Source organism: Cherax quadricarinatus, chromosome 20 (genome assembly GCF_038502225.1).
Source record: "Cherax quadricarinatus isolate ZL_2023a chromosome 20, ASM3850222v1, whole genome shotgun sequence".
NCBI classification, from domain to species: domain Eukaryota; kingdom Metazoa; phylum Arthropoda; class Malacostraca; order Decapoda; family Parastacidae; genus Cherax; species Cherax quadricarinatus.
Window position 1 is genome coordinate 44910406 of NC_091311.1, and position 24431 is coordinate 44934836.

Sequence of the window (24431 nt, forward strand, 5' to 3'; positions counted from 1 at the left end):
ACTGACCTAAGGAGGCCTGGTCACAGACCGGGCCGCGGGGGCGTTGACCCCCGGAACTCTCTCCAGGTAACTCCAGGTACCGCCAATTACTGAGATAAAGTACGAAGGTGTGACTGTGTTAAAGCGTGAACAGAAAATGGGAAACCGAACAAGAAAGTTTAAAAGTAAATTATCTATCGTTGACATTTCAGTTAGTTTTCCTTCAGTTCCGAGTCACAGTAAAATGTTTAAGAGAATGTGTTGAGGTATAAATATGTCAGAGGAATTAACATGCAGAAGACAGCAGAGCAAATGTCTCGGCTGGGAACATCATGGACGGGAATACTTAAATCTCAATATGCATGATAAAATTACTCCTTAGAAGAGAGGAAGGGGGAAGGAGGGTGGACAGGTGGTGGTGAGCGAGGCAGCGGCGAGCTAGGTACGCTAAGATGATTCAGTACACGTAAACTCTTTAAATATAAGAATTACAAACAGATGACTGTCTTCAGAAGAGAACTTTATAATTCCCAAATGTTTCACAAGTGTCTAATTCTTGAACTAGTCAGGTTTCTAAACCAGTTTTCACCCCTGATGGGTTTCCAGAGTTTTCCCTATTCCCACAGCCTCGTCCTGGGCCAGGCATGTCTTTTCCCTGCATGATTCACTAGGATGTTGCTGCTGGCCGCCCACTCGCCCACATATCCACCATACAGCCTGGTTGATCCGCCACTTGGCGAAGGAAACTGCCGAGTTTTCTTCCAGACTTCTACACTTGTTTCAGCAGGGTTTGATATCTCCTGGTAAATTGTTAAAAAATCTGTGCCCACGGAGTCCCTGTCTGTCACTGGGTTTGTTCTACACATTCTTCCATCTCTCACTCCAGTATGTTGGTATGGCAGTGTAAAGATTTGGGACTCTAAGCACCTTCCACGTATAAATTATCACCTCTCTCCTCCGCTCCATTGAGTACATATTTAGGTCTCTAATGCGTTCCCAATAATATAAATGTGTTGACTCACGAAATCGTAATGACACGATTACAAACAAACCATAACACGGACGGGGATAGAACCCGCGATCAGAGAGTGTTATTGGGTCTATGTGGTCGGTAAATAATCTTGGTATCTAATCCAACTCTGATATCTCTCCTGACCGGAACACAGCTCTAGGCACTTAACAATACTCTAGGCGAGAAAGTACAAGAGATATGAAGTGTCACTATCGGCACTATTCCCCTTGTATTCAAAGTTCTAATTATTCACTCTGTTATTTTTCTAGCCGTCCTGGCACCTAATTGTGCTCTTTGAATGAATGGTCAGCTGACATTTTTATTCCCAGGTTCTCAAACACTTCACATGTTTTGTAAACAAGTGTTCCTTTTGAGTTCTTCGTTCGTTCCATATCTCAGCAGTTGGGACTTCTTGAAGACAAACCATTTCAAGGTTTTAAACCGGAAATCTTACTGAGAAACCAAGAAGTGTGAAAACGCACCTATCTTTACTGAATGAAGACGCACTGTACAAATCTCTTAGTCTGCGTGAGAAAGTCAAAATATTACTCGACAGCAAGTGTTATAACCCAATTGCCAAGTGTTATATATTTAGTCAACCCACAAATGATAACTACAAATCCAGACGTCATATGAAAGATACACAGCACACAAAATCCCAAGATCCACACAAGTACACGTACACGACACGTACAGGTACAAGTACACACACACACACAAAGTGTCTTATCGACAAGTGCTCTAAACACAATGGTAACTAACACGAGATGCTAGCATCTGACGTGGTCGTCAGAGAAGCTTGGCACCAACATCTCAAGTGCTCTCTTGAAGACACTCGCTGGTTTATTTATGGTAAACTATTACTGTACCTATTATTTCAATGTTCAGATAAGGCACCAGTCTCTAGTAAATTCCTAAATTCCAGAAATGCACTCTGATCATTTTTCACTTTGTTCTTCGCTTCAGTCCAATTTGGTTGCTTAAGATTTGTCAGGAAACAGATAAATGTTTGCTGACGCCGTTGGAGCTTTTAGTCATCTGACCGAGGCCTTCCGCTGGCTTACCGGTCCACCCCTTTAGAAATTATGGTCATAGTCCACTTTCAGGACTTTGAAACTATTCAGGTATAGCTTGATATCCTCCTGCGGCCACAGCAGCAGTCTGTAATTTATTTAGTTAGCTCATAATTTCGTGGCCCGGCCAGGGAACCAGCCTTCCCTGTTGACTGGTCGACCAGACTGTTATTGTTAGCGGCCAGCCGGCAACCACCACCATACACACAGCAAACATCTTGGAGTATGCAGCGCCAGTATGAAATCCCTATCTGATAAAGAATGTAAAGAAGCTAGAAAGAGTGTAAAGGTTCGTTACGAGACTAGTCCCAGAGCTGAGAGGTATGATCTATGAGAGGTTAGAAGAGTTAAACCTGACTAAATTAGAGGACAGAAGGACCAGAGATGACATAACTACGATGTGTAAAACACAGAGGAATTGACAGGGTGGACAGGAAGTGTTTTAGAGGCGGATCTCAGGTACACAAGGGCAAAGCTGGAAGTTAAAAATACAGATGTGTCACAGGGATGTTAGGAAATGCTTCTTTAATCTTAGAGTGGTCAACAAGTGGAACGACCTAGACAATGCACAGGGAGAGGCGGAATCCACAGTTTTAAGAATAGGTATGATAGGGGCTCATGCAGCCAGGAGACAGTGAACCCAGAAGCAGTCATTTGTTCCGTTAATATTTCAAATACCTGCTGGTAGCAGGTTAATCTTTCACCACGGATATTGATGCTGTGTTCTCTCAGTGTGCCCATAGCGTCCCTGCTTTTCACGGAGGTTATTTTACTGTCTTTCCCGTACTATGGTGGGTTGGAGATAAATGGTATAAAATACCGACATCATGGTAAAATAGGCACAAATGCAGTATAATGTATATTCTTTTCCGCTGTATTTCAGTGGTAGATCTTGTCAGTTTTCCCAACTGATCATATTTTATGCAGACTTTGTGTATGTTTCTTCACTCAGCACTTCCTTGCACTGGCGTGGCTTTAGGTTGTTCACGACAGTTTTCCAGAGGATATCTGATAGTTCTTTATTTATAGGATTCCAATCAAATCTCTGGTGGTTGAAGTGAAACTGTTGAACCGTCTTGCAAGTTGGCTGTTTCCTGGGGTTTCTACATAAGTCCCGATGTTTGTGTGTACTTCAATGAGGTTGAGGTAATACCTGGAGGTTACCTGGAGGTTATTCCGGGGATCAACGCCCCCGCGGCCCGGTCCATGACCAAGCCTCCTGATGGATCAGGGCCTGATCAACTAGGCTGTTACTGCTGGCCGCACGCAGTCCAACGTACGAGCCACAGCCCGGCTGATCCGGCACTAACTTTAGGTATCTGTCCAGCTCTCTCTTGAAGGCAGCCAGGGGTTTATTGGCAATTCCCCTAATGCTTGATGAGAGGCTGTTGAACAGTCTTGGGCCCCGGACACTTATGGTGTTTTCCCTTAGTGTACCAATGGCGCCCCTACTTTTTATTGGGGGCATTTTGCATCGCCTGCCCAGTCTTTTACTTTTGTAGGGAGTGATTTCTGTGTGCAGATTTGGGACCATTCCTTCCAGCATTTTCCAAGTGTAGATTATGATATATCTCTCCCTCCTGCGTTCCAGGGAGTACAAGTCAAGTGCTTCCAAGCGTTCCCAGTAGTTAAGGTGCTTGACATAACTTATACGTGCATAATATGAACACGTATATAGTATTTGTGATTGTATCTTTGATCAGCTCCTCGTTGTTTTATAGATCAGGCCCAGGGAGTTGTCCTTCCTGGTGGACTGTTCATCTGTTGGTTGAGAGAAACTTCAGAGCCCCAGAAGGTCCCCCTGCTGTGTGTGTGCTGGTTTAGCGTGCTTCTAAGCACTGTGCTACGATACACTACTGTTGGCTGCCATCCTTTACCCAACAATTACATATTTTCAGACAGCTGAACTGGAATTTGCTTCGTATTAGCATGTGTGCAAAGGATATAATTTCCAGCTGGTCTGAAGTTTCTTATACATTTGAATAACAATTTATCTCCATAAAAACCGACCAGGACTCAAAGACGTATTTTTACTACTACAGAGAAAGGGTAGCAAAAATAACATGAGCAGCAGGGAAAACAGGGGTAGTAGCAATAGTAGTAGCAGCAGGGTATGATGCAGGACCAGGATGGGACCTAAACTACCCGTCCCCACACACACACACAGACTGACCTCTCATAACCTGGAGTCTTCACTGAACCTAACAGACTATAACTCTCCTAGAACTGTTCTTAGCGTGAGAGCAGAGGGCAGGAGGAGGTAAGAGGGGTTAGAAGAAGGGGGAGGGAGTTAAAGGGTGATGAAGATTTCCCCCCGTACCCTTACTTGTCATCAAGAAGGGGTGAAGGAGTGGGGGTGAAGGGAAGCAGAACCTCCTTGTATACTCAGCCGAGTGTTTTGCTTTAACAAAAACTCAGACACTGCCTCTTGCAGGACTGGTCCTCCCCCCACCCTATTCCCTCCAACCCCCACCCACTATTGCATCCCCTCTCCTACCCTCCCTCCATAGATTCTACTTCCCCCTCCTTACCCCCACCTGTGGTGCTCCTCTACCTCCGTCCAGGGACTAGATCCCAACCCACCGATCCTGGACACCATCTCTACCTACCTTTGATATACCGTCGATGAGTTCCGAGTTTTTCTACCCCAGGAACCCGACATAGGCCAGGCTCGTTTGGTGCTTGACTGGTCAACCAGGCTGTTGCTGGTGGTGGTCCGCGGATCCACATATCCATCACAGCCTGGTTGATCTGGCACCTGGTGAATATACTCGCTCAATTTCCTCTTGAAGACTTATACACTTGTCCCAGCAGTGTTTCTGTTATCTTAGTTATTTTAGTAAGATGTTGAATAATCTGGTGCTACGGATGACAGTGTTCTCTTATTGTGCTCACTGCACCCCTGCATTTCACTGGGTATATTTTGCACTTCCTCCATATTTCTCACTCCAGTATATTGATATGGCAGTGTGCAGATTTGGGACAAGGCTCTCAAGTACTTTCCAGATATATATCATGTATCTCTCTCTCTTCCGCTCCAGTGAGTACATATTTAAGACTAAGGCGTTCCCAGTAATTCAAATGCTTTATTGGGTCTCTGCGGGTCGTAAACGATCTCTCTAACTGTTCCAGCTCTGATGTTTTTTAACATGGGGTTTTACAAGGTTAGGTTAAAGCTCCTAACTTCACATACAAGTTAAGAGCTGTTACCTACATTAACTCATTTGAAATCCCTGAACGGGGCCGTCAACACTGAGCAATATTCCAAGAATACTGATGTCATTAGGCATGAATGAATTGTAATAATGTGAAACAAAGTATTCATTTTCCCAGTCTTTAATTTGTTGCTCTGTATAAGGCTTATTTGTGAGCACCTGGTTAAATGGAATTGAATCAAATCCCCAACAATGTGTAGTGAAGTGAGATGATGTATCACCCGTCTTATTTCCCCTTACTGAGGAGTAGATGGTTTTACCTGTCTTGTCCGTTATATGACAGACGGCTTCTGTTCCATAAGAAGCAGCAGGATAAGGTATATTCATCTTTTGTATAAGCAGGGGGAAGATAACACCCACCCACCTGCTTCACAAGCAGCAGAATAAGTGCATCTTACAAGGAGGATAAAGAGGATTTGTCTGTTCCACAACCAGCAGGAGGATAAGGAACACACCTGCTCCACAAGAAGGATGAGGAACACACCTGCTCCACAAGAAGGATGAGGAACACACATGCTTCACAAGAAGGATGAGGAACACACCTGCTCCACAAGAAGGATGAGGAACACACCTGCTCCACAAGAAGGATGAGGAACACACCTGCTCCACAAGAAGGATGAGGAACACACCTGCTCCATAAAAAGGATAAGAAACACACCTGCTCCACAAGAAGGATGAGGAACACACCTGCTCCACAAGAAGGATGAGGAACACACCTGCTCCACAAGAAGGATGAGGAACACACCTGCTCCATAAGGAGGATGAGGAACACACCTGCTCCACAAGAAGGATGAGGAACACACCTGCTCCACAAGAAGGGTGAGGAACACACCTGCTCCACAAGAAGGATGAGGAACACACCTGCTCCACAAGAAGGATGAGGAACACACCTGCTCCACAAGAAGGATGAGGAACACACCTGCTCCATAAGGAGGATGAGGAACACACCTGCTCCACAAGAAGGGTGAGGAACACACCTGCTCCACAAGAAGGGTGAGGAACACACCTGCTCCACAAGAAGGGTGAGGAACACACCTGCTCCACAAGAAGGGTGAGGAATACACCTGCTCCACAAGAAGGATGAGGAATACACCTGCTCCACAAGGATGAGGACTCGTTTGCTGGACAACACGAAACACGAGTATCAGGACTCACCTGGGAGGAGAGTTTGGTCATGTCCACCGGCTTGATCTTCTTGAGAGCGGAGAGGCGCTCGAGGCGCTCCCTGGCCTGCTGCTCCACGGCAATAACGAACGCATCTTGTACGTTCGAACTCGCCGCTAAGTCCACAGCTGCAGGAGAGAGAACACACATGTCAACAGAAGTATATACATAAAAAATACCGTGACAACTCATCCCACAATTTAAAAGTTTAAAGGCTACAATACCAATCAAACCAACAATTTGCTACAATACCAATCAAACCAACAATTTGAAAATTTAAAATCACAATACAGTGGCTGGGACAACTCGAACTCACAATCTGGAAACATTAAAGAAACATATCTGTCTTTTTTAGACCATTATCAAATAAGTGAGTTAGTAATGGTCCAGGGCGGATCGAAAAATAGCCTATTTTCCATTTAAAAATATTGATTAGTTGTGAACATAATATTAAGTAATGAAGATATACATGGTGTAGGTATACATGGTGAAAGTATACATGGTAAAGGTATATATGGCCAGACTTTTTTGATGACTAGTAAAAAAAAAGATTTGATCGTAGTAAATATTTAATATTTACAACGTTTCGCTCAACATTGTTTTTTTCAAGTACATGGCAGATTATGTTGGTTAGAGCGTACAAATAAAGGACTTTACTGCAGTTATATGGTTATTATTTTTAAGTAACTATCGACAGTTTGTCACTGTCAGCCGCCACGTTTTGTTGATTGTGCTGTCAGCTGCCCTCGGGTCGACATAACTTTATCATTTAACCTGGCTGGTCTGACACTTGTGGAATGTGGTGGTCCAGGTTCCCATTGAAAACCTCTGTTCCGGCTCCTTCAGCACCACACTACACCACCACACCATGTACACCACACCCTACACCACCACACCATGTACACCATACCCAGGAGAGGGAAGACTTGGCTCCACCATCCATCACTGCCCAGTCAACCTCCATATATCACACCAGGCTCAGCTTCCGCTCCTTCACATCCACTTTATCAGGCTTCCCTGTCGCCACTAGTCTCAGAAGAAAGACTTGGAATATCCTATAACCTAGCGCTCTCTCTCACATTCCCAGTCTTGCTCTGTGGCACTCTTCGTGCTCTCTCTGGCACTCGCACTTCTCAGCAGGCCAAACACTGCCGCCATCGGAAACATGCACGAAGGTTCTGTTAATGAAAACTTCTCATGATAGCCTTGTATCTGAATGGTTACAGCGCTGAACCTGCTACATACCAGGCCTACGGTTCTACCCCCCACCCCCCGCCCATTCTTCTCGTAAATCATTCCCAACAGTTTAATACTTATACTGCGGTAACAGACCATATAGTTTTGAAGAGTGTCAGAATATCCCCATTTATTCTTCTCTGCCTTTTGTTCACGTCAATAATACCCCCGTCCCCTGTGACTTGGGAGTAATGGTAAGCTGAAATCTGAATGTAAAATAACAATGCCTAAGTGTGTGCTCACTACCTCTGATATACCTTCGAGTTTCGCGAGTTTTTCTACTCCCGGAGCCCGCCCTTGGGCTAGGATAATTGAATACTTGCATTTATATTACAAAGATAATTACTTGGATCTACATTGCAATAACCCTCCTATATGTTGCTGTTTTGCAACATTGCATAGCTCCTAACGACGTACGGGAGCGAAAGATCAAAAGCTAAAGATTTCAACCTCATGAAGGAATGGTCCCAAATCTGCACACAGAAATCACTCCCTACGAAAGTAAAAGACTGGGCAGGCGATGCAAAATGCCGCCAATAAAAAGTAGGGGCGCCATTGGTACACTAAGGGAAAACACCATAAGTGTCCGGGGCCCAAAACTGTTCAACAGCCTCCCATCAAGCATTAGGGGAATTGCCAATAAACCCCTGGCTGCCTTCAAGAGAGAGCTGGACAGATACCTAAAGTCAGTGCCGGATCAGCCGGGCTGTGGCTCGTACGTTGGACTGCGTGCGGCCAGCAGTAACAGCCTAGTTGATCAGGCCCTGATCCATCGGGAGGCCTGGTCATGGACCGGGCCGCGGGGGCGTTGATCCCCGGAATAACCTCCAGGTAACCTCCAGGTATGTGTCCTTTTCCTGCACTGCTTGGATTTATATGTTAAATGGCGTTGTGAAACCGACAAAACGTGAGAACAAGTCAATTACGTGGAGTACAGAACAGTACACACCATTTCTAGAACATTTCTGCATCAGTAGCACCAACGGTTCCCCCCCCCAATCCCACAGCTTCCCAGCTCAGTGGCACAGCGCTAAACCCTAGACCACAATGGAAATAAGTCAGACATTTTTGGGGTTATCATACGTGATTTATACACGTGTCACTGTGTATGACAACCGTGGTCACCTAGATTTATGCAACTGTACTTATGAGTACCTGTACCTAAATAAACTTACTGCCCTCCATCCCCTCCCCCCCCCTCATTCACTGACTGCCGCCCACCGCCACGACGACAGGAAAACAACACAGCAGGCTGCCAACACTACTACTGTGAGAGAAGGAAGACAGGTCAGCAAGCTACTGCCACCAATACTGTGAGGGTAGTAAGAGAGCACAGCTGGCAGCCACCACTACTACTGTGAGGGCAGGAAGATAGCACAGCAGGCTGCCACCACCACCACAGCCCGGGGTACCTCAGGGTGGATCGCCTGTCGCACTACTTTTTTCTCTAGTGTACACTATTGCTTGAAGCGCACAGCACCAACCTCCTACCTTACTACCATCTACTGCCCACAACCACTACCTGCGTCCCAGTCCCGGATTAGTGCTCTACTACCTCTCTTATGCAAAGTAACTGTGTCTGCACTCTTTTAGGATGGGAAAAAGTGCTGTGCCTTGTGCAACAGAACTTTTCACTGTAGCCGTCTCAGACTTCACTCTGTTTATCACTACTCTTTGTGTTCTATTTGTTAGGAAGTTATAGATCTACCAACTTTTCCTGTTATTCCTTTATCACGCATTTTGTGCGCTATACACCATGGTCACAACTGTCGAATGCTTTTGCAAAGTCTGTGTATACTACATCTGTTTTTTTGTTTATCCTCTATAGCATCCAGGACCTTGTCATAGTGGTCCAGTAGCTGGGATAGGTAGGAGCAACCTGCTCTAAACCCGTGTTGCCCTGGGTTGTGTAACTGATGGGTATCTAGGTGGTTGGCGATCTTGCTTCTTAGAACCCTCTCAAAGATTTGTGCATGGGGCTCAACAACAATTAACCATCTCAGACCACTAATTACCCAACAAAAGGCTGCAGTTAGAATGATAACAAATTCTCACTACAGGCAGCACACTCCACCAATATTCAATACACTAAACCTACTCACCATACAAAACATCCATACTTATTACTGCACCTATTACATACATAGAACACTTAACTCTGATATTAACCCTCCCCTCAAACATCTCCTTGCCAACCTCAACAGAACACATGACCATAACACAAGGCACAGATCACTCTTTGATGTTCCTCGTGTCCATCTCACACTATGCAAAAACTCAATGCACATAAAAGGCCCTAAAATCTGGAATTCATTACCTGTAAATATAAAAGAAACACAACCTGTTTATAAATTCAAGTCTCTTCTCAAAGATTACTTACTCACCCAAAACCAAATAAATACTGAATAACTGAACATTATAAATTTTATATCTTAAATGTTTCTCACAATTATATCACATAAATGTTAAACCTAAAACCCAATCTAACTTTATTATTTTTTAAATACACTACCTAACAGAATCACTACCTAACTGAATGCAACCATATGACCTGTCTTTGTAATACTCACTTGTGCTTTATAGTTATCTGTTTACATTAATGTTTTATCACTGATTTCATCATTGCTTAGTAGCAGCGCTGTATAGTCCTTGTGGCTTAGCGCTTCTTCTTGATTATAATAATAATAATAATCATTGCTTAGTTAATCTTAAGTTAATTTTAAGCCAGCCCGTAATGCTATGCATAGTATAAGTGGCTTTGGCATACTGCTCTTATCTGTATTTTTTTTTTTTGTACCTCTGTATGTGTGCACAAATTGGAAATAAATAAAATAAATAAATAAAAAAGATATTTATATGGGATATTAGTGCTATCGGTCTATAGTTCTTTGCATATGCTTTACTGTCACCTTTATAGTGAGGCTATGTCTGTTGTTTTTAGTGAGTGTGGGATGACCCCTGTGTCCATGTTCCCTCTCCATAGAATGCTGAAAGCACGTGACAGGGGCTTCTTGTGGTTCTTGATGAACACGGAGTTCCATGAGTTTGGGCCTGGGGCAGAGTGCATGGGCATGTCATTTATTGCCTTTTCAAAGTCTTGTGTTAGGATAATATCAGAGATTTTTGAGATGACCAAATTTTGGGTCTCGACCCTTAGTCTGGGTAACGGCTCGCTGAACATTGGGACTTTAGTATCTCACTCATTTCTTTGCTGTCATCTGTGTATGCCCCATCTCGCCTAAGCAGAGGCCCAATACTGGATATTATTTTCCCTTAGACTGGGCATAAGAGAATCATTTTTTTTTTCAATTTCCTTTATGGCATTTAGTTCTTCCTGCGATTCTTGTCTCCTGTAAGATTCCTTCAGCTTAAGTTCGATATTCGCATGATGTAAAATGTATTTTGAAAGAGTCTGTGTAGGTTTTTATGCTGAGAAGCTGATGTTATTCTGTTTATGAGTATTTTTAAGAGATATGTTAGGATAATGATTATTCTTTGGTCCTATTCTTTAACTATTTACAAGGATATACACACCAAGAAATATGTTTCATGCTTTGTATATACTGTATATTAAGAGTTTGTATTTTAACCCATATTTTAGGAATTAAAGTATTTTTGACTGGAGTACAGGGATAGTCGATAAGGTTGAAACCTAATCACTCAAAGAACCCATTATTTACATGCGTTTAGCACTTCCTCTTCCTCCAGAAATACTCTGTCTACGGTCTACTTTTCCCCTTTCTCAGCTACGTAACTCGGAGCTCACTTTCCGCTCTCCCTCGGCTTCCTACCTTTCCAACCTTAATAACCTTGATGGACCGACCATTACAACACGCGTTTAAGAAGCTTTCCTGAATTACTTCTCGAAGCGTAAAAGTTATGGGTGTACACGACAAAGCACCATTTGACCTCTGACTTCTACATTACAACAATGACCTTTATGCTGAGCCGTGGTGCTCGTCGACCCCGCAGTCTAGTGTTACACCAACCTGATAGGAGACGAGAACTGCCAGTGTGTGATACACACATGTAAGCTATAGGCAGGTGGACTGCTATAGCGTCCAGTTACCTTGGATTCAATGCCGTTATTACGATAGATTTTCACTATGACGGATATTGAATTGACAAAGGCTCGGAGGTATGACGTATTATCATATTTGAGAAGCTGCATACCAGTGACCTTGTCAAGGGCTCGCCTCTCCTCCCAGCCCGGATGAAGGTCATACTTTCTAGCATATTGCCTGATCAACCAGGCTGTTGCTGCTAGCGGCTCGTAGGTTCATACTAGTAGTGATGTATCCGCATCCGCGGAACATCCGCACAATTCTTACATCAGCAAAATAAGACATCCTCATACACATCCGCATCCGCGGATATATAAATTTTCACATCCGTTACATCTCTAGGACTCCGTAGATACCATAAGAGTATATAGTGAAAAGGTTTTGGAAACGTCCGTAATGGAAGAATTACAACCTGCTTTCCCCTAGTACATGAAAGACGTCGGAAAAAAACATCGCGAGGAAAATGTTTACAAGACAAAGGCTTTGACAATTCAATTAAGGCATTCACAACTAACCCACAAATTGGAGATTTCATAACGGTAAAGGACTGATCGAAGCCTCGCCTAAAGAGATTGATCGAAGCCTCGCCTTAAAAGATTGATCGAAGCCTCGCCTTAAAAGATTGATCGAAGCCTCGCCTTAAAAGATTGATCGAAGCCTCGCCTTAAAAGATTGATCGAAGCCTCGCCTTAAAAGATTGATCGAAGCCTCGCCTTAAAAGATTGATCGAAGCCTCGCCTTAAAAGATTGATCGAAGCCTCGCCTTAAAAGATTGATCGAAGCCTCGCCTTAAAAGATTGATCGAAGCCTCGCCTTAAAAGATTGATCGAAGCCTCGCCTTAAAAGATTGATCGAAGCCTCGCCTTAAAAGATTGATCTAAGCCTCGCCTTAAGATATTCTCTGCCTTGAAAATTAGCTATGAACCGAGCTGTGTTTGTTTCCCTTTTAGAGATGGTCGTTCAGGTCTCCTGTACTATCTTCAAAGCCATGTAGAGTTACGGTTATGCCAGAAATATTGAGTATCTTTTAGCACACCGAGGCCAGGAGCTGTGACTCGACCCCTGGAACCACAAACAGGAGCATTTTATTTTTTTTAAACCCGCTGGGAGTCACACAGCGCCTGGAAAATATATGGGAGTCATTCAGGTTGGATCCAAGGGGAAGCCGAGTCAAGTTCCTCGGATCAAGCCACCCTTGTGGGGACAATGGTACAAAAAAATATATTCAGAGATCGGACACCATAGAATAAGAAGCAATTCAGTGAAATTCAGTTTGTATTTCACTTAAGTTGAAACGATCGATAAATCAGCCATTAAGTAAATCAATGAATGGCTCATGAAATCACTAACCCAATCTCTGGCAGTGTAACCCAATCTCTGGCAGTGTAACCCAATCTCTGGCAGTGTAACCCAATCTCTGGCAGTGTAACCCAATCTCTGGCAGTGTAACCCAATCTCTGGCAGTGTAACCCAATCTATGGTAGTGTAACCCAATCTCTGGCAGTGTAACCCAATCTATGGTAGTGTAACCCAATCTCTGGCAGTGTAACCCAATCTCTGGCACTGTAACCCAATATATGGCAGTGTAACCCAATATATGGCAGTGTAACCCAATCTCTGGCAGTGTAACCCAATCTCTGGCAGTGTAACCCAATCTCTGGCAGTGTAACCCAATCTCTGGCAGTGTAACCCAATCTCTGGCAGTGTAACCCAATCTCTGGCAGTGTAACCCAATCTCTGGCAGTGTAACCCAATCTATGGTAGTTGTGGCATGCAAAGAGTACGTAACCTTTATTCGGCGCATGGACACACCCTCATTTACAGGCTATCTCCCCCAACCAGCGAACCAGGTTGCTAAGAGTTGATGATGGGGCCCCATCGTTCAACTAGTGACCAGGTTCTAGCCAATAAGAAGGTGGGATTGACAATCGCAGAGGTTATGTGGATACCGCTCTCCTGTCTGCCCTTGTCATTCCCACTCTAGAGCTGGTTGAAGCACGGTCTGCTATCTTGTGGCTTCTATTTCTGCTTTGCTTACCGTGGAGTGCACTATATTTATCACTGTACATAGTGTACATATTGCTGTTATAATTGGTGAAGGATAATATAAGTCTAAACTTTTTCTACTGTGTTTATTTGCTCCCATTACACCTGGGATAACAGGCCATTTGAAATCCTAGGTTGTAATATGGGTAGCCTGTCCGAGAGCTGGACTTAGAGAAACGGTTGAGCTTAGGGTGAAGCTTGTAGCAGGAACATTGTGTAGCTTGCTGTTTCGCTTCGCTTTACAAATTTTGCGTGTCAGTTGCTTATGATCAGCCTTGCTATTGTGTGATCGTTCAACAGCTCGCTACTAGCTTGTTCAGTGTGCTCGCTTCGCTACGGTCAATCTTGTGTGCAGTCGGCTTTGCTTGTATGCGTATTCTGCAATCGTACTGTGCATAGCTAAGCGTGTTCTGCAAATTAACGTGTTACGTTGGGGTATTCGTACTGTGCATAGCGAATAACTTATGCCACCTAGACGAGTCAGACGCCTGGTGTCGGCATATACTTTGCATAACCTACCTAAATTGTCTCTACAGCGTTGTTGGCAAATTGCTCGTTCCATTGGCATTCCCTATAAACGCACTCTTACAGCTGCGCAACTGCGTTCACTTATTGCTGACATACTTATTGAAGAAGAGATGGCACATCAAACTCCTCCCTTTACGGGAGCTAGGGAAAAAACTACTATGTTCTCGCAGGAGGAAGATGATACACCTACGGAGCAAAATGGTCAGTATAGTGCAGCTGGGTTGTCTCAGGGTGAATCAGCGTCGTTGGCACTTGAGCTGGCAAAAATCAATCTTGAGCAAACTAGGGAACAGAGAGCATTCGCAAGGGAAGAATTTGATAGGGAAAGAGAGAGGAGGCAGTTTTCGCATTCTGTAAACGATTTCAGTTTACAAAAAGCAGTACAGCTTGTTCCCCGCTTCAATGAGGCCGAACCAGAGCAATTTTTCGAAAGCTTCGAAAATCAGGCTCGAGCCTTGAGGTGGCCGGAACAGCACTGGGCAGCGTTGGTTCATACAGCATTATTGGGTAAGGCACAGGAATTTACGTCGGTATTAACTGACGCTGAATTCTCTGATTATCAAGTAGTGAAGACCACAGTGTTGGGAGCATATACATGTATCCCAGCTAAATATCGTAAGACCTTCAAATTGAACAGGCGGCAGCTTGGTCAATCCCTGGTGGACTTTGTGAGACAGCAAACCAAAGCTTTTACCAGCTGGTATAAAGCGAGTGGTGTCTCTAACTTTGAGGAGCTGGTGCAGCTTATTCTGATTGATAACCTGCTGGAGTCTGTGGGACCAGAGGTTCGTGTCTTTCTGCAGGATCGTGACTTAACCACTGCATTGGAGGCGGCCAGGTTGGCTGATACCTTCGAAACGAACCGCTCCTTGTCCGAGCGGTCCTGTCTCTCTTTTCAACAGTCTGGCGTGAGCAGAGATCGACAACATTGGAGAATGAAGTGCCAGCCGGAGGGAGAGCGTCTACGACATCCAACCAAGTCACCTGGTGAGCCACGCTTCTCAACATATGGTCCCCCTGCGGAGAGGCAAACTACTTATGGAGCATCTCGACAACAATATCCAGAGAGGCACCAGCCAGAACGACACCACTTGCAACGTCATCAGGGAGTAAAGGGCAAGCCTGTCGTCTGCTTCAGGTGTAATAAAGTAGGTCATATCAGTTCCAACTGCCCCCAAAAACCTCAACCCATCGGGAAAATCTCTAATATCCCTAGTAACATGTCCCCTAGAGAAGTAGAAAAAGGTATGGCCCCTTATTATTGCGAAAGTCTTATTTCCCTTCAGGAAAACTCAGAACCAACTAAAGTAAATACCTTTAGAGATACTGGAGCATATTGCTCACTTGTCAGAGAAGGAATATTACCCCTTTCAGAGAATACTTCCTTGAATTCATCAGTTTTATTGGAAGCCTATGGAGGAACTATTTATTCTGTTCCTTTGCATAAAATTTATGTACAGTGCAAATATTACACTGGGTACTTGACTGTAGGTATCTCAAAAGGATTTCCCATGAAAAATGCCATGTTATTACTGGGTAATAACATTACTACTGTTACTTCGTGTCCTGAACCTATAATGATTAATGCTTCTCCAGTGTTGGCCATAACTCGGGCAACATCCCAAGGGTTGTCTGGGGAGAATGTTGACCTATCCTTGGACGACTCCGATCTCGGAATAGCCACGTTGTTTTATGAGACACACCGGCCGGAGTCTCGTAAATCAAGTGAACAGACCCCGATCAAGCCTTCCTATTCCCAGGTTGCAGGATTGCCAGATGTCTCTGTTTCCATGCCCGAGGGACTGTCCTTCCGGGAGGAACAACGTAAGGACCCTTCGTTAAAATTCGCTTTTGAGGCAGCCATGGGTAAATCCTCTTTGGGTCATCCAGTCAAGTATGAAGTTAAAAATGATTATTTGGTATGCACTGAGACTGGTAAGGAGATAGAGGGCCGGCAATTATACGACAGGTTAGTGGTTCCAACCAAGTATAGACCTCAGATATTAAATATAGCTCATAATACGTCATCAGGAGGTCACTTAGGAATTACAAAAACCTTGTATAGAATCACAAAAGAATTTTATTGGCCAACATTAAAGAAAGATGTGAAGAATCATATTAGGTGTTGCCGAGAATGTCAGCAAGTTGGGAAACCTGGACATTCCATTAAACCTGCACCTCTCCAACCCATACCTGCTGATGGAGAACCTTTTGCAGATTTAATTATAGATTGTGTAGGTCCACTACCTAAGTCAAAGTCTGGAAATCAGTATTTATTTACAATTATGGATAAAGTAACCAGATATCCTGAAGCGATCCCAATGCGTAGTATCAATACTAAAGCTATTCTCAAAGCTTTAACAAAATTCATTTCTTGTTTTGGCATTCCTAAAACTATACAAAGTGATCAAGGTACTAACTTCACTGCCAAAGCATTTAGGGAAGTATTAACTAGGTTAGGGATAATTCACAACTTATCCACTGCCTATCACCCTCAGTCCCAAGGCGCCTTGGAAAGATTCCACCAAACATTAAAAACAATGATGAGAAGTTTTTGCATGCACTTTCCGACAGATTGGGATGAATCTCTACCGTTGTTGCTATTCTCAGTACGAGAGACGGTGCAAGAGTCTACAGGGTATAGTCCGTTTGAGCTGATCTTTGGGCACAATGTACGAGGTCCGCTTCGGGTGCTCAAAGAAGGATGGATGGGAGAAGACGTAAGCTCAGCACTCTACAACCCGTCTTCAAGGTTGCAGGTGGCACGTGAGTTAGCCACGGCTAACCTAAAGATAGCTCAAAGTAAGATGAAACAGAGGTATGACAAAAGTGCACAATTCCGCTCCTTCCATCCAGGAGACAAGGTGTTGGTGCAGGAACCTATACCTGGCCACACCTTGAAAGCTAGATTTACGGGACCTATGCAGATAGTAAGTAGATTATCTGATTTAAATTATGTGGTAGCTCCCATTGGTAAGACCTCAAAAACAAAAACTTACCACATTAATCAAATCAAGGCCTTTCATACACCAGATAAAGTCCCAGTAATGACTCTGTCCTCTACCTCTGAGGACGACTCTGACTCTTTGCACTCTATCTCTGAAATTAATACTAAACTTTCAAATTCTGTCCTCCTCAAGGATCCTAGCCCTTTAATGGCTGGATTATCTGAAATACAAGCAACCAATTTAACTGAGCTTCTACAGTCATATCCTAATATTTTTTCGGATGTGCCGAAAAAATGTACGTTAGGTTACCATGATGTAGATGTGGGAAAATCTAAACCAATTAAACTCTCCCCCTACAGAGCTAATCCTGAAAAGCAAAGGTTACTTCAGCAGGAAGTAGACTTCTTGTTAGAACATGGTTTAGTGGAGGAGTCATCTAGTCCATGGGCTTCACCGTGCATCCTAGTAAAAAAGGCTGATGGAGGGTTTCGTATGTGCACAGACTACCGTAAAGTGAACGAGGTCACAATTACAGATGCTTACCCTCTTCCTCGTCTGGATGACGTAATTGACTTTGTGGGTAAGGCTACTTTTGTGTCCAAATTAGATCTCCTTAAAGGTTACTATCAGGTACCTTTGACAGATAAGGCGAAGGAAATCTCTGCCTTCGTGATTCCAGGAGGTCATTATCAGTATACAGTTACCCCCTTCGGAATGAAAAATTCCCCCTCTTCATTCCAGAAACTCGTCCATCAGGCTATTAAAGGACTTGAAGGCACGGCAGCATACCTAGATGATATTGTTGTGGTGTCTGATACTTGGGATCAACACCTACTTAGACTTAAAGCTCTGTTTGAGACCTTTAAGAATTCCCAATTAACAGTTAATTTGTCTAAATCTTCCTTTGGCCAGGCCACTGTCACTTTTCTAGGCCATGAAGTAGGTAGTGGTAAAGTTGCACCTAAACTTGCTAAAGTTCTTTCGATTAAAGAATATCCAGTTCCTCATGATAGGAAATCTCTTCAACGTTTCCTAGGCATGATAGGATTTTACAGAAGATTCTGTAAGAATTTCTCAGATATTGTAGCCCCTCTTACCTCTCTTACCAGTCATAAAGTTCCCTTTAATTGGACGTCAGATTGTAACACTGCTTTTAATAAAGCAAAAAGATTATTGTGCTCTGCACCCATTCTCTTGTCTCCAGACTTCTCCAAACCTTTTTCATTACAGGTTGATGCTTGCGAGTCTGGGGTTGGGGCGGTACTATTACAAATCGGGAACAAGGAGCTGCAGCCAATCGCATACTTTTCAGCCAAGTTCCAGCCACATCAGAGAGCTTACTCTACCATTGAAAAAGAAGCCCTCGCGCTGGTAATGGCTTTGGAGCATTTCGATGTTTATGTGGGCCAAACATCGCAGGTGGTCACAGTCTACAGTGATCACAACCCGTTAGTCTATCTCCAAGCCATGAAGAATCACAACACAAGGCTTATGCGTTGGACTCTCAGGCTGCAGCCCTACAATATTTTTATTAAATATATTGCCGGCAAAGAAAATGTGTTGGCAGACTCTTTGTCAAGAGTCTAGTTTAATATTTTATTTAGGTTAGGATGTATTTGTGGTAACCCCCCTTTCAAGCTCTTTTTTTTATCCCCTGATGTGGGGGTTTTTTTTAGTGAGGGGATACGGGCTACCGTCCGCTTGTATCTTGGACCTATGTTGGCTTATCTGACTGCTGTCTCACTCTGAGTTTAGGGTTTGGCTTTCAGGCACTAGGAAAGCTGAGCTCTATCTAAGAGTTGGATGGTGGAGAGGATAGGCGGTCCCATTATTTTGTGCCATGGCGGCACGGTTACCACCCACTGTACAACCACTAACTTGACCACCGCCCACTGTACAACCACTAACTTGCTGGACCGGTCAACTTTCAGAAACGACTCGAGTTACCTGCCCTTAACACTATTTATCGGACCAGTGCACTGAATAGCCTTTTAAAGCCTCGCCGTTTGAACTTTATAACACCGTTACTTACTTCAACGATTTCATTATTGTTGTATTATGACTCCACTGCAACCATTAATAATTATATTTTCATTAATATAGTTTATGTTCAGCTTTTTTTTCACAGTAGCGGCGTTACCTGCGCCGTGCCATGGGACCTACGTTGGTCTATTGTTAACGGAAGACGACCTGAAGAGGATTCATGGAGGGTCACTGGTCCTGGACCAGGCCTCCCAGGCCTACAGGGCCAATAGACCTGGTCTAGGACCGGGCCGCGGTGACCCCAGAATTAACAAGGAGACATCAATCAAGCCGCAGCGAGGATGCTATTGCTGCATTTACAACATCACACTAACAAGCCAACCTATACTCAATTCATGGGGTCCCAGACCAGATATCTTGGTTTAAGGTCTGATCAATATGGCTATCAGTGCTAGCACCAGTTCAATGTAGGCATCACAGCTCGGCGAGTCAGGAAATTAACTTATTAATTTCCCTCTTCCAGACAGCCAGGGGTCTTTTTTGAAGGGTGGGTGTTGAATAGTCTTGTTCACTTTGAACTTAACGAGTTGTTTCACAGTGTACTTAACATCTGCTCTTTAAACTTAATTAAAAAAAAGCCACATTTAGGATGCGGGGGCGGCGACCCCCCGACGCAAGAACAGGTAGTAGTAGTAGTAGTAGTCAATAACAAGTGAGAAAGCTGCAAGAACTGAGGAAAGTAGAAGTCCACAAGACTTCTTACCAATTATATCATATCTACCGAAATTGAGGATGGGATGCTATTAGTTGCAAGGAATCATACGGTACTATGATCTGAGTATCTAGTAGAAGAGAGAATGGAAATTAGGAGAGGAGAGGTTAAAAGGCCGAACTACAGAAGGGACCATTATGCAAAGAAGTACGAACTGTCCATTACAACACAAGTCATACATGAATGGTATATAATACCGACAAGATGAAGAATTAGATATGTGCAATATCTGGGTATCTTTACTTACAAACGCTTCACCATCCGTTGGCTTTATCAATACAATACAAGGACATTATGGGAAGCCTAAAACTATGTACAAAAGATGAGGTAATCAGTCCCTCAACCTTGGAGTTGAAGATCACCTTAGTCTTCAAGACTAAGGTGATCTTCACCTCCAAGGTTGAGGGACTGATTACCTCATCTTCTGTATTTAGTTCTGCAGTCTTCCCATAATGTCCTTGAATTGTACTGATAAAGCCACTGGAAGGCGAAACGTCTACAAATAAAGATACCCACATGTTGTACATGTGTCTAATTCATCACAACATAAGCCACTTACATGAAAGGAGTCAAGCATAAACCTAGCGGTCAGGGACGATGATTCCAGAAAAATATAAATAAATCCAGACTTATACTCCCCCCCCCCCTATTACCAACCGGCGAGGCCGCGAAAAGAAAAACTTGGGACGCTGTAATGGCAGGTAATCAGATTTGATCCAGTAAGGGAGTAACTTCAAATCCTGGGATCACGAGCACTTCAACAAAGCACCTTCCTAGAAAGGTCGTTATATACCAGGTAACATCAGGTAACTAGGTTATCCAGCGTCCCCATGGCCCGAGGCTGACATCACTTATCTGGAGTTCACCTGAAGCCGATGTCAGGGAGAAGGGCACAGGGGTGGGCCAGTGTCTCTCTCCCTCCTACCTTCAACAAAAACCTTGCTTGAAGGACCACCAGTTGCAAGTGCCGTTACTCACCGACTTTCCTCACACGCCGCCATATTCTGGCTCTCTGCCACCAGTTACAATGATAGTATTTCCCTGCGGTAGCACCAGTCAGACTGTTTACCACCGTTACAATGATGGTACTTCCCCGCACTACCCTTACTCCAGGCAACCCAAAACAAGTGAGAGTTGAACGAGACTCGAAACTAAATCAGAAGCAACAAAATCATAAATTCAGAGCAATGCAATACAAATACATTTTTTTTTTTTGCAAACAATCAAAATCTTAAAACAATGATGAAGAATAAATTAATTTTCATAAAATACCTCCTCACAGACAAGGAAAGAGTAGGTGTACATGGATATTCAAATTTTTAACAGATACCAGTGATAGCAAACAAAAACTAGTCTCCCAGAAAAATAAGAAAAAAATGGCATCCACAGGGTCAGTCCTGGCACCTCTTCTGTTTTTCATCTTCATAACAGACACCAAGTGTTTTGGTGTCATCCGTTGCGGATGATACCAAAACAAACATGAAAATCCTCAATTTTCTTGCAGATTTTCCTCATTAGAGGAGATCTGCATACTATCAAGGTCTTCCAAAGGGCATATGAAAATAATATGACGTTCAAGGGTGACAAATTTTAATTGTTTATGACTGGGAAGAATGAAGAACTCAAAATAAAGATTAGGATGATGGCTAGAAGAATGGAAGGATGAGGATGGAGCATCTACTAAGTGATGACTAGAAGGATGGAAGGAGAGGTGCGAATGAGAGAACCGAAAGTGAGAGGAGTGAGAGCCGAAAGTGAGAGGAGTGAGAGCCGAAAGTGAGAAAGCCAAGAGCGAGAGGAGAGTAAGAGAGCCAAGAGTGAGTGAGGCGAGTGTGTGGCTGCTACCGTATGTATTTATATTCTTGCTTGCCAGCCGGTGTCTGGAGTGAAGACGAGGTGCATGCAGCTCCTGCCCTCCTTCACCAGCCTCCAGACAATCCTTTACCCTCTCTTACCTACACCCCAGACACAGCCCTGCCCCCACCAAACCCCAGAAACAGCCCTGCCCCCACCAAACCCCAGAAACAGCCCCATTCTCTCTCTTACCTACCCCCTCACACAATCCTCCAAGCAACACTAAGTTTTCCCATCCCCTCTAACCTACCCCCTAACACAACCCTGTCACCGACACCTCAAGTTTCCCCTCCCCCCTCTAACTTACCACCAGTGTAGGCAGTTGGATTCTTTAGTCTCAGGATGGTTAAAACGTAGAATGACTTGGATAAGGCAGCGGTGGAGGCAACTCAATACAGAGCTTCAACAGTAGATATGACAAGTCCCAAGAGGCGAGGCCATGAGCTATGTCTCGACCCGTCCGCAAATATTCTGGTGAATACACCCCCCCCCCCCGCACCTCCAGGAAGGGTTCCTCTGAGCCTTACCTTCCGGTCCGCCAGGTTACTTTCACCAGGTCGTGTTAAGTGGAAGTTCATAGTAGGTAGGAAGTGGTGGTGCAAGTGGGTTGGAAGTGGTGGTGGGAGTAGTGGTTGGGGTAGCGACACTGGTGAGGAGGTGACAGTGGGATAGTGGTAGGGTGGTGATAATTGTGGGATGGAAACGGGAGGGGGCGGTCGGAGTGAAGTGAGGGTGGCAGTGAGTGGGACTGGGAGGAGTGAGTGAAGGTGGGGGAAGTGAGTGGGGGTGGGAGAAGTGAGTGAGGGTGGGGGAAGTGGGTGGAGGTGATACTGGAAGTAGGTCGAGGGAAGGAAAAAAGGAATTAGAGTGTGCAGGATGATGAGTTGAGAAGTGAGGGAGGGGTGGTGAGAGGAGGGGGAGCTGAGGGGAGGTGGGAGGGTGTGAGGGGGAGGGGTTGCAGAGGTAGCAAGAAGCCAGGCCGCCTCTACCAAAACCCTCACCCATCACATAGGTGGACCAGTAACACCCATCCTCACCCATCATGCAGGTAAACCAGTACCACCCATCCTCACCCATCATGCAGGTGGACCAGTAACACCCATTCTCACCCATCATGCAGGTGGACCAGTAACACCCATTCTCACCCATCATGCAGGTGGACCAGTAACACCCATTCTCACCCATCATGCAGGTGGACCAGTAACACCCATCCTCACCCATCATGCAGGTGGGACAGTAGCACTCATCCTCACCCATCATGCAGGTGGGCCAGTAGCACCCATCCTCACCCATCATGCAGGTGGACCAGTAACACCCATCCTCACCCATCATGCAGGTGAACCAGTACCACCCATCCTCACCCATCATGCAGGTGGACCAGTAACACCCATTCTCACCCATCATGCAGGTGGACCAGTAACACCCATCCTCACCCATCATGCAGGTGGGACAGTAGCATCCATCCTCACCCATCATGCAGGTGGGCCAGTAGCACCCATCCTCACCCATCATGCAGGTGGGCCAGTAGCAAATCCTCACCCATCATGCAGGTGGGCCAGTAGCACCCATCCTCACCCATCATGCAGGTGGGCCAGTAGCACCCATCCTCACCCATCATGCAGGTGGGCCAGTAGCACCCATCCTCACCCATCATGCAGGTGGGCCAGTAGCACCCAACCTCACCCATCATGCAGGTGGGCCAGTAGCACCCATCCTCACCCATCATGCAGGTGGGCCAGTAGCACCCATCCTCACCCATCATGCAGGTGGGCCAGTAGCACCCATCCTCACCCATCATGCAGATGGGCCAGTAGCACCCATCCTCATCCATCATGCAGGTGGGCCAGTAGCACCCATCCTCACCCATCATGCAGGTGGGCCAGTACCACCCATCCTCACCCATCATGCAGGTGGGCCAGTAGCACCCATCCTCGCCCATCATGCAGGTGGGCCAGTAGCACCCATCCTCATCCATCATGCAGGTGGGCCAGTACCACCCATCCTCACCCATCATGCAGGTGGACCAGTAACACCCATCCTCACCCATCATGCAGGTGGGCCAGTAGCACACATCCTCACCCACCATGCAAGTGGGTCAGTAGCACCCATCCTCACCCATCATGCAGGTGGGCCAGTAGCACCCATCCTCACCCATCATGCAGGTGGGCCAGTAGCACCCATCCTCACCCATCATGCAGGTGGGCCAGTAGCACCCATCCTCATCCATCATGCAGGTGGGCCAGTAGCACCCATCCTCACCCATCATGCAGGTGGGCCAGTAGCACCCATCCTCACCCATCATGCAAGTGGGCCAGTAGCACCCATCCTCACCCATCATGCAGATGGGCCAGTAGCACCCATCCTCACCCATCATGCAGGTGGGCCAGTAGCACCCATCCTCACCCATCATGCAGGTGGGCCAGTAGCACCCATCCTCACCCATCATGCAGGTGGGCCAGTAGCACCCATCCTCACCCATCATGCAAGTGGGCCAGTACCACCCATCCTCACCCATCATGCAGGTGGGCCAGTACCACCCATCCTCACCCATCATGCA

General features: G+C 45.1%; 1 protein-coding gene across 8 annotated transcripts in view; it reads right to left on the reverse strand.

Annotated features, from left to right (window-relative positions):
• Positions 1-24431, reverse strand: part of sdt (stardust) — a 660846-nt gene that overhangs the window by 213966 nt on the left and 422449 nt on the right. For all 8 annotated transcript variants that reach the window (XM_070087045.1, XM_070087047.1, XM_070087048.1 and 5 more), the window contains one exon: positions 6435-6571. In XM_070087045.1, the coding sequence (XP_069943146.1) occupies positions 6435-6571 (137 nt within the window). The remainder of the gene's footprint in view (positions 1-6434; positions 6572-24431) is intronic.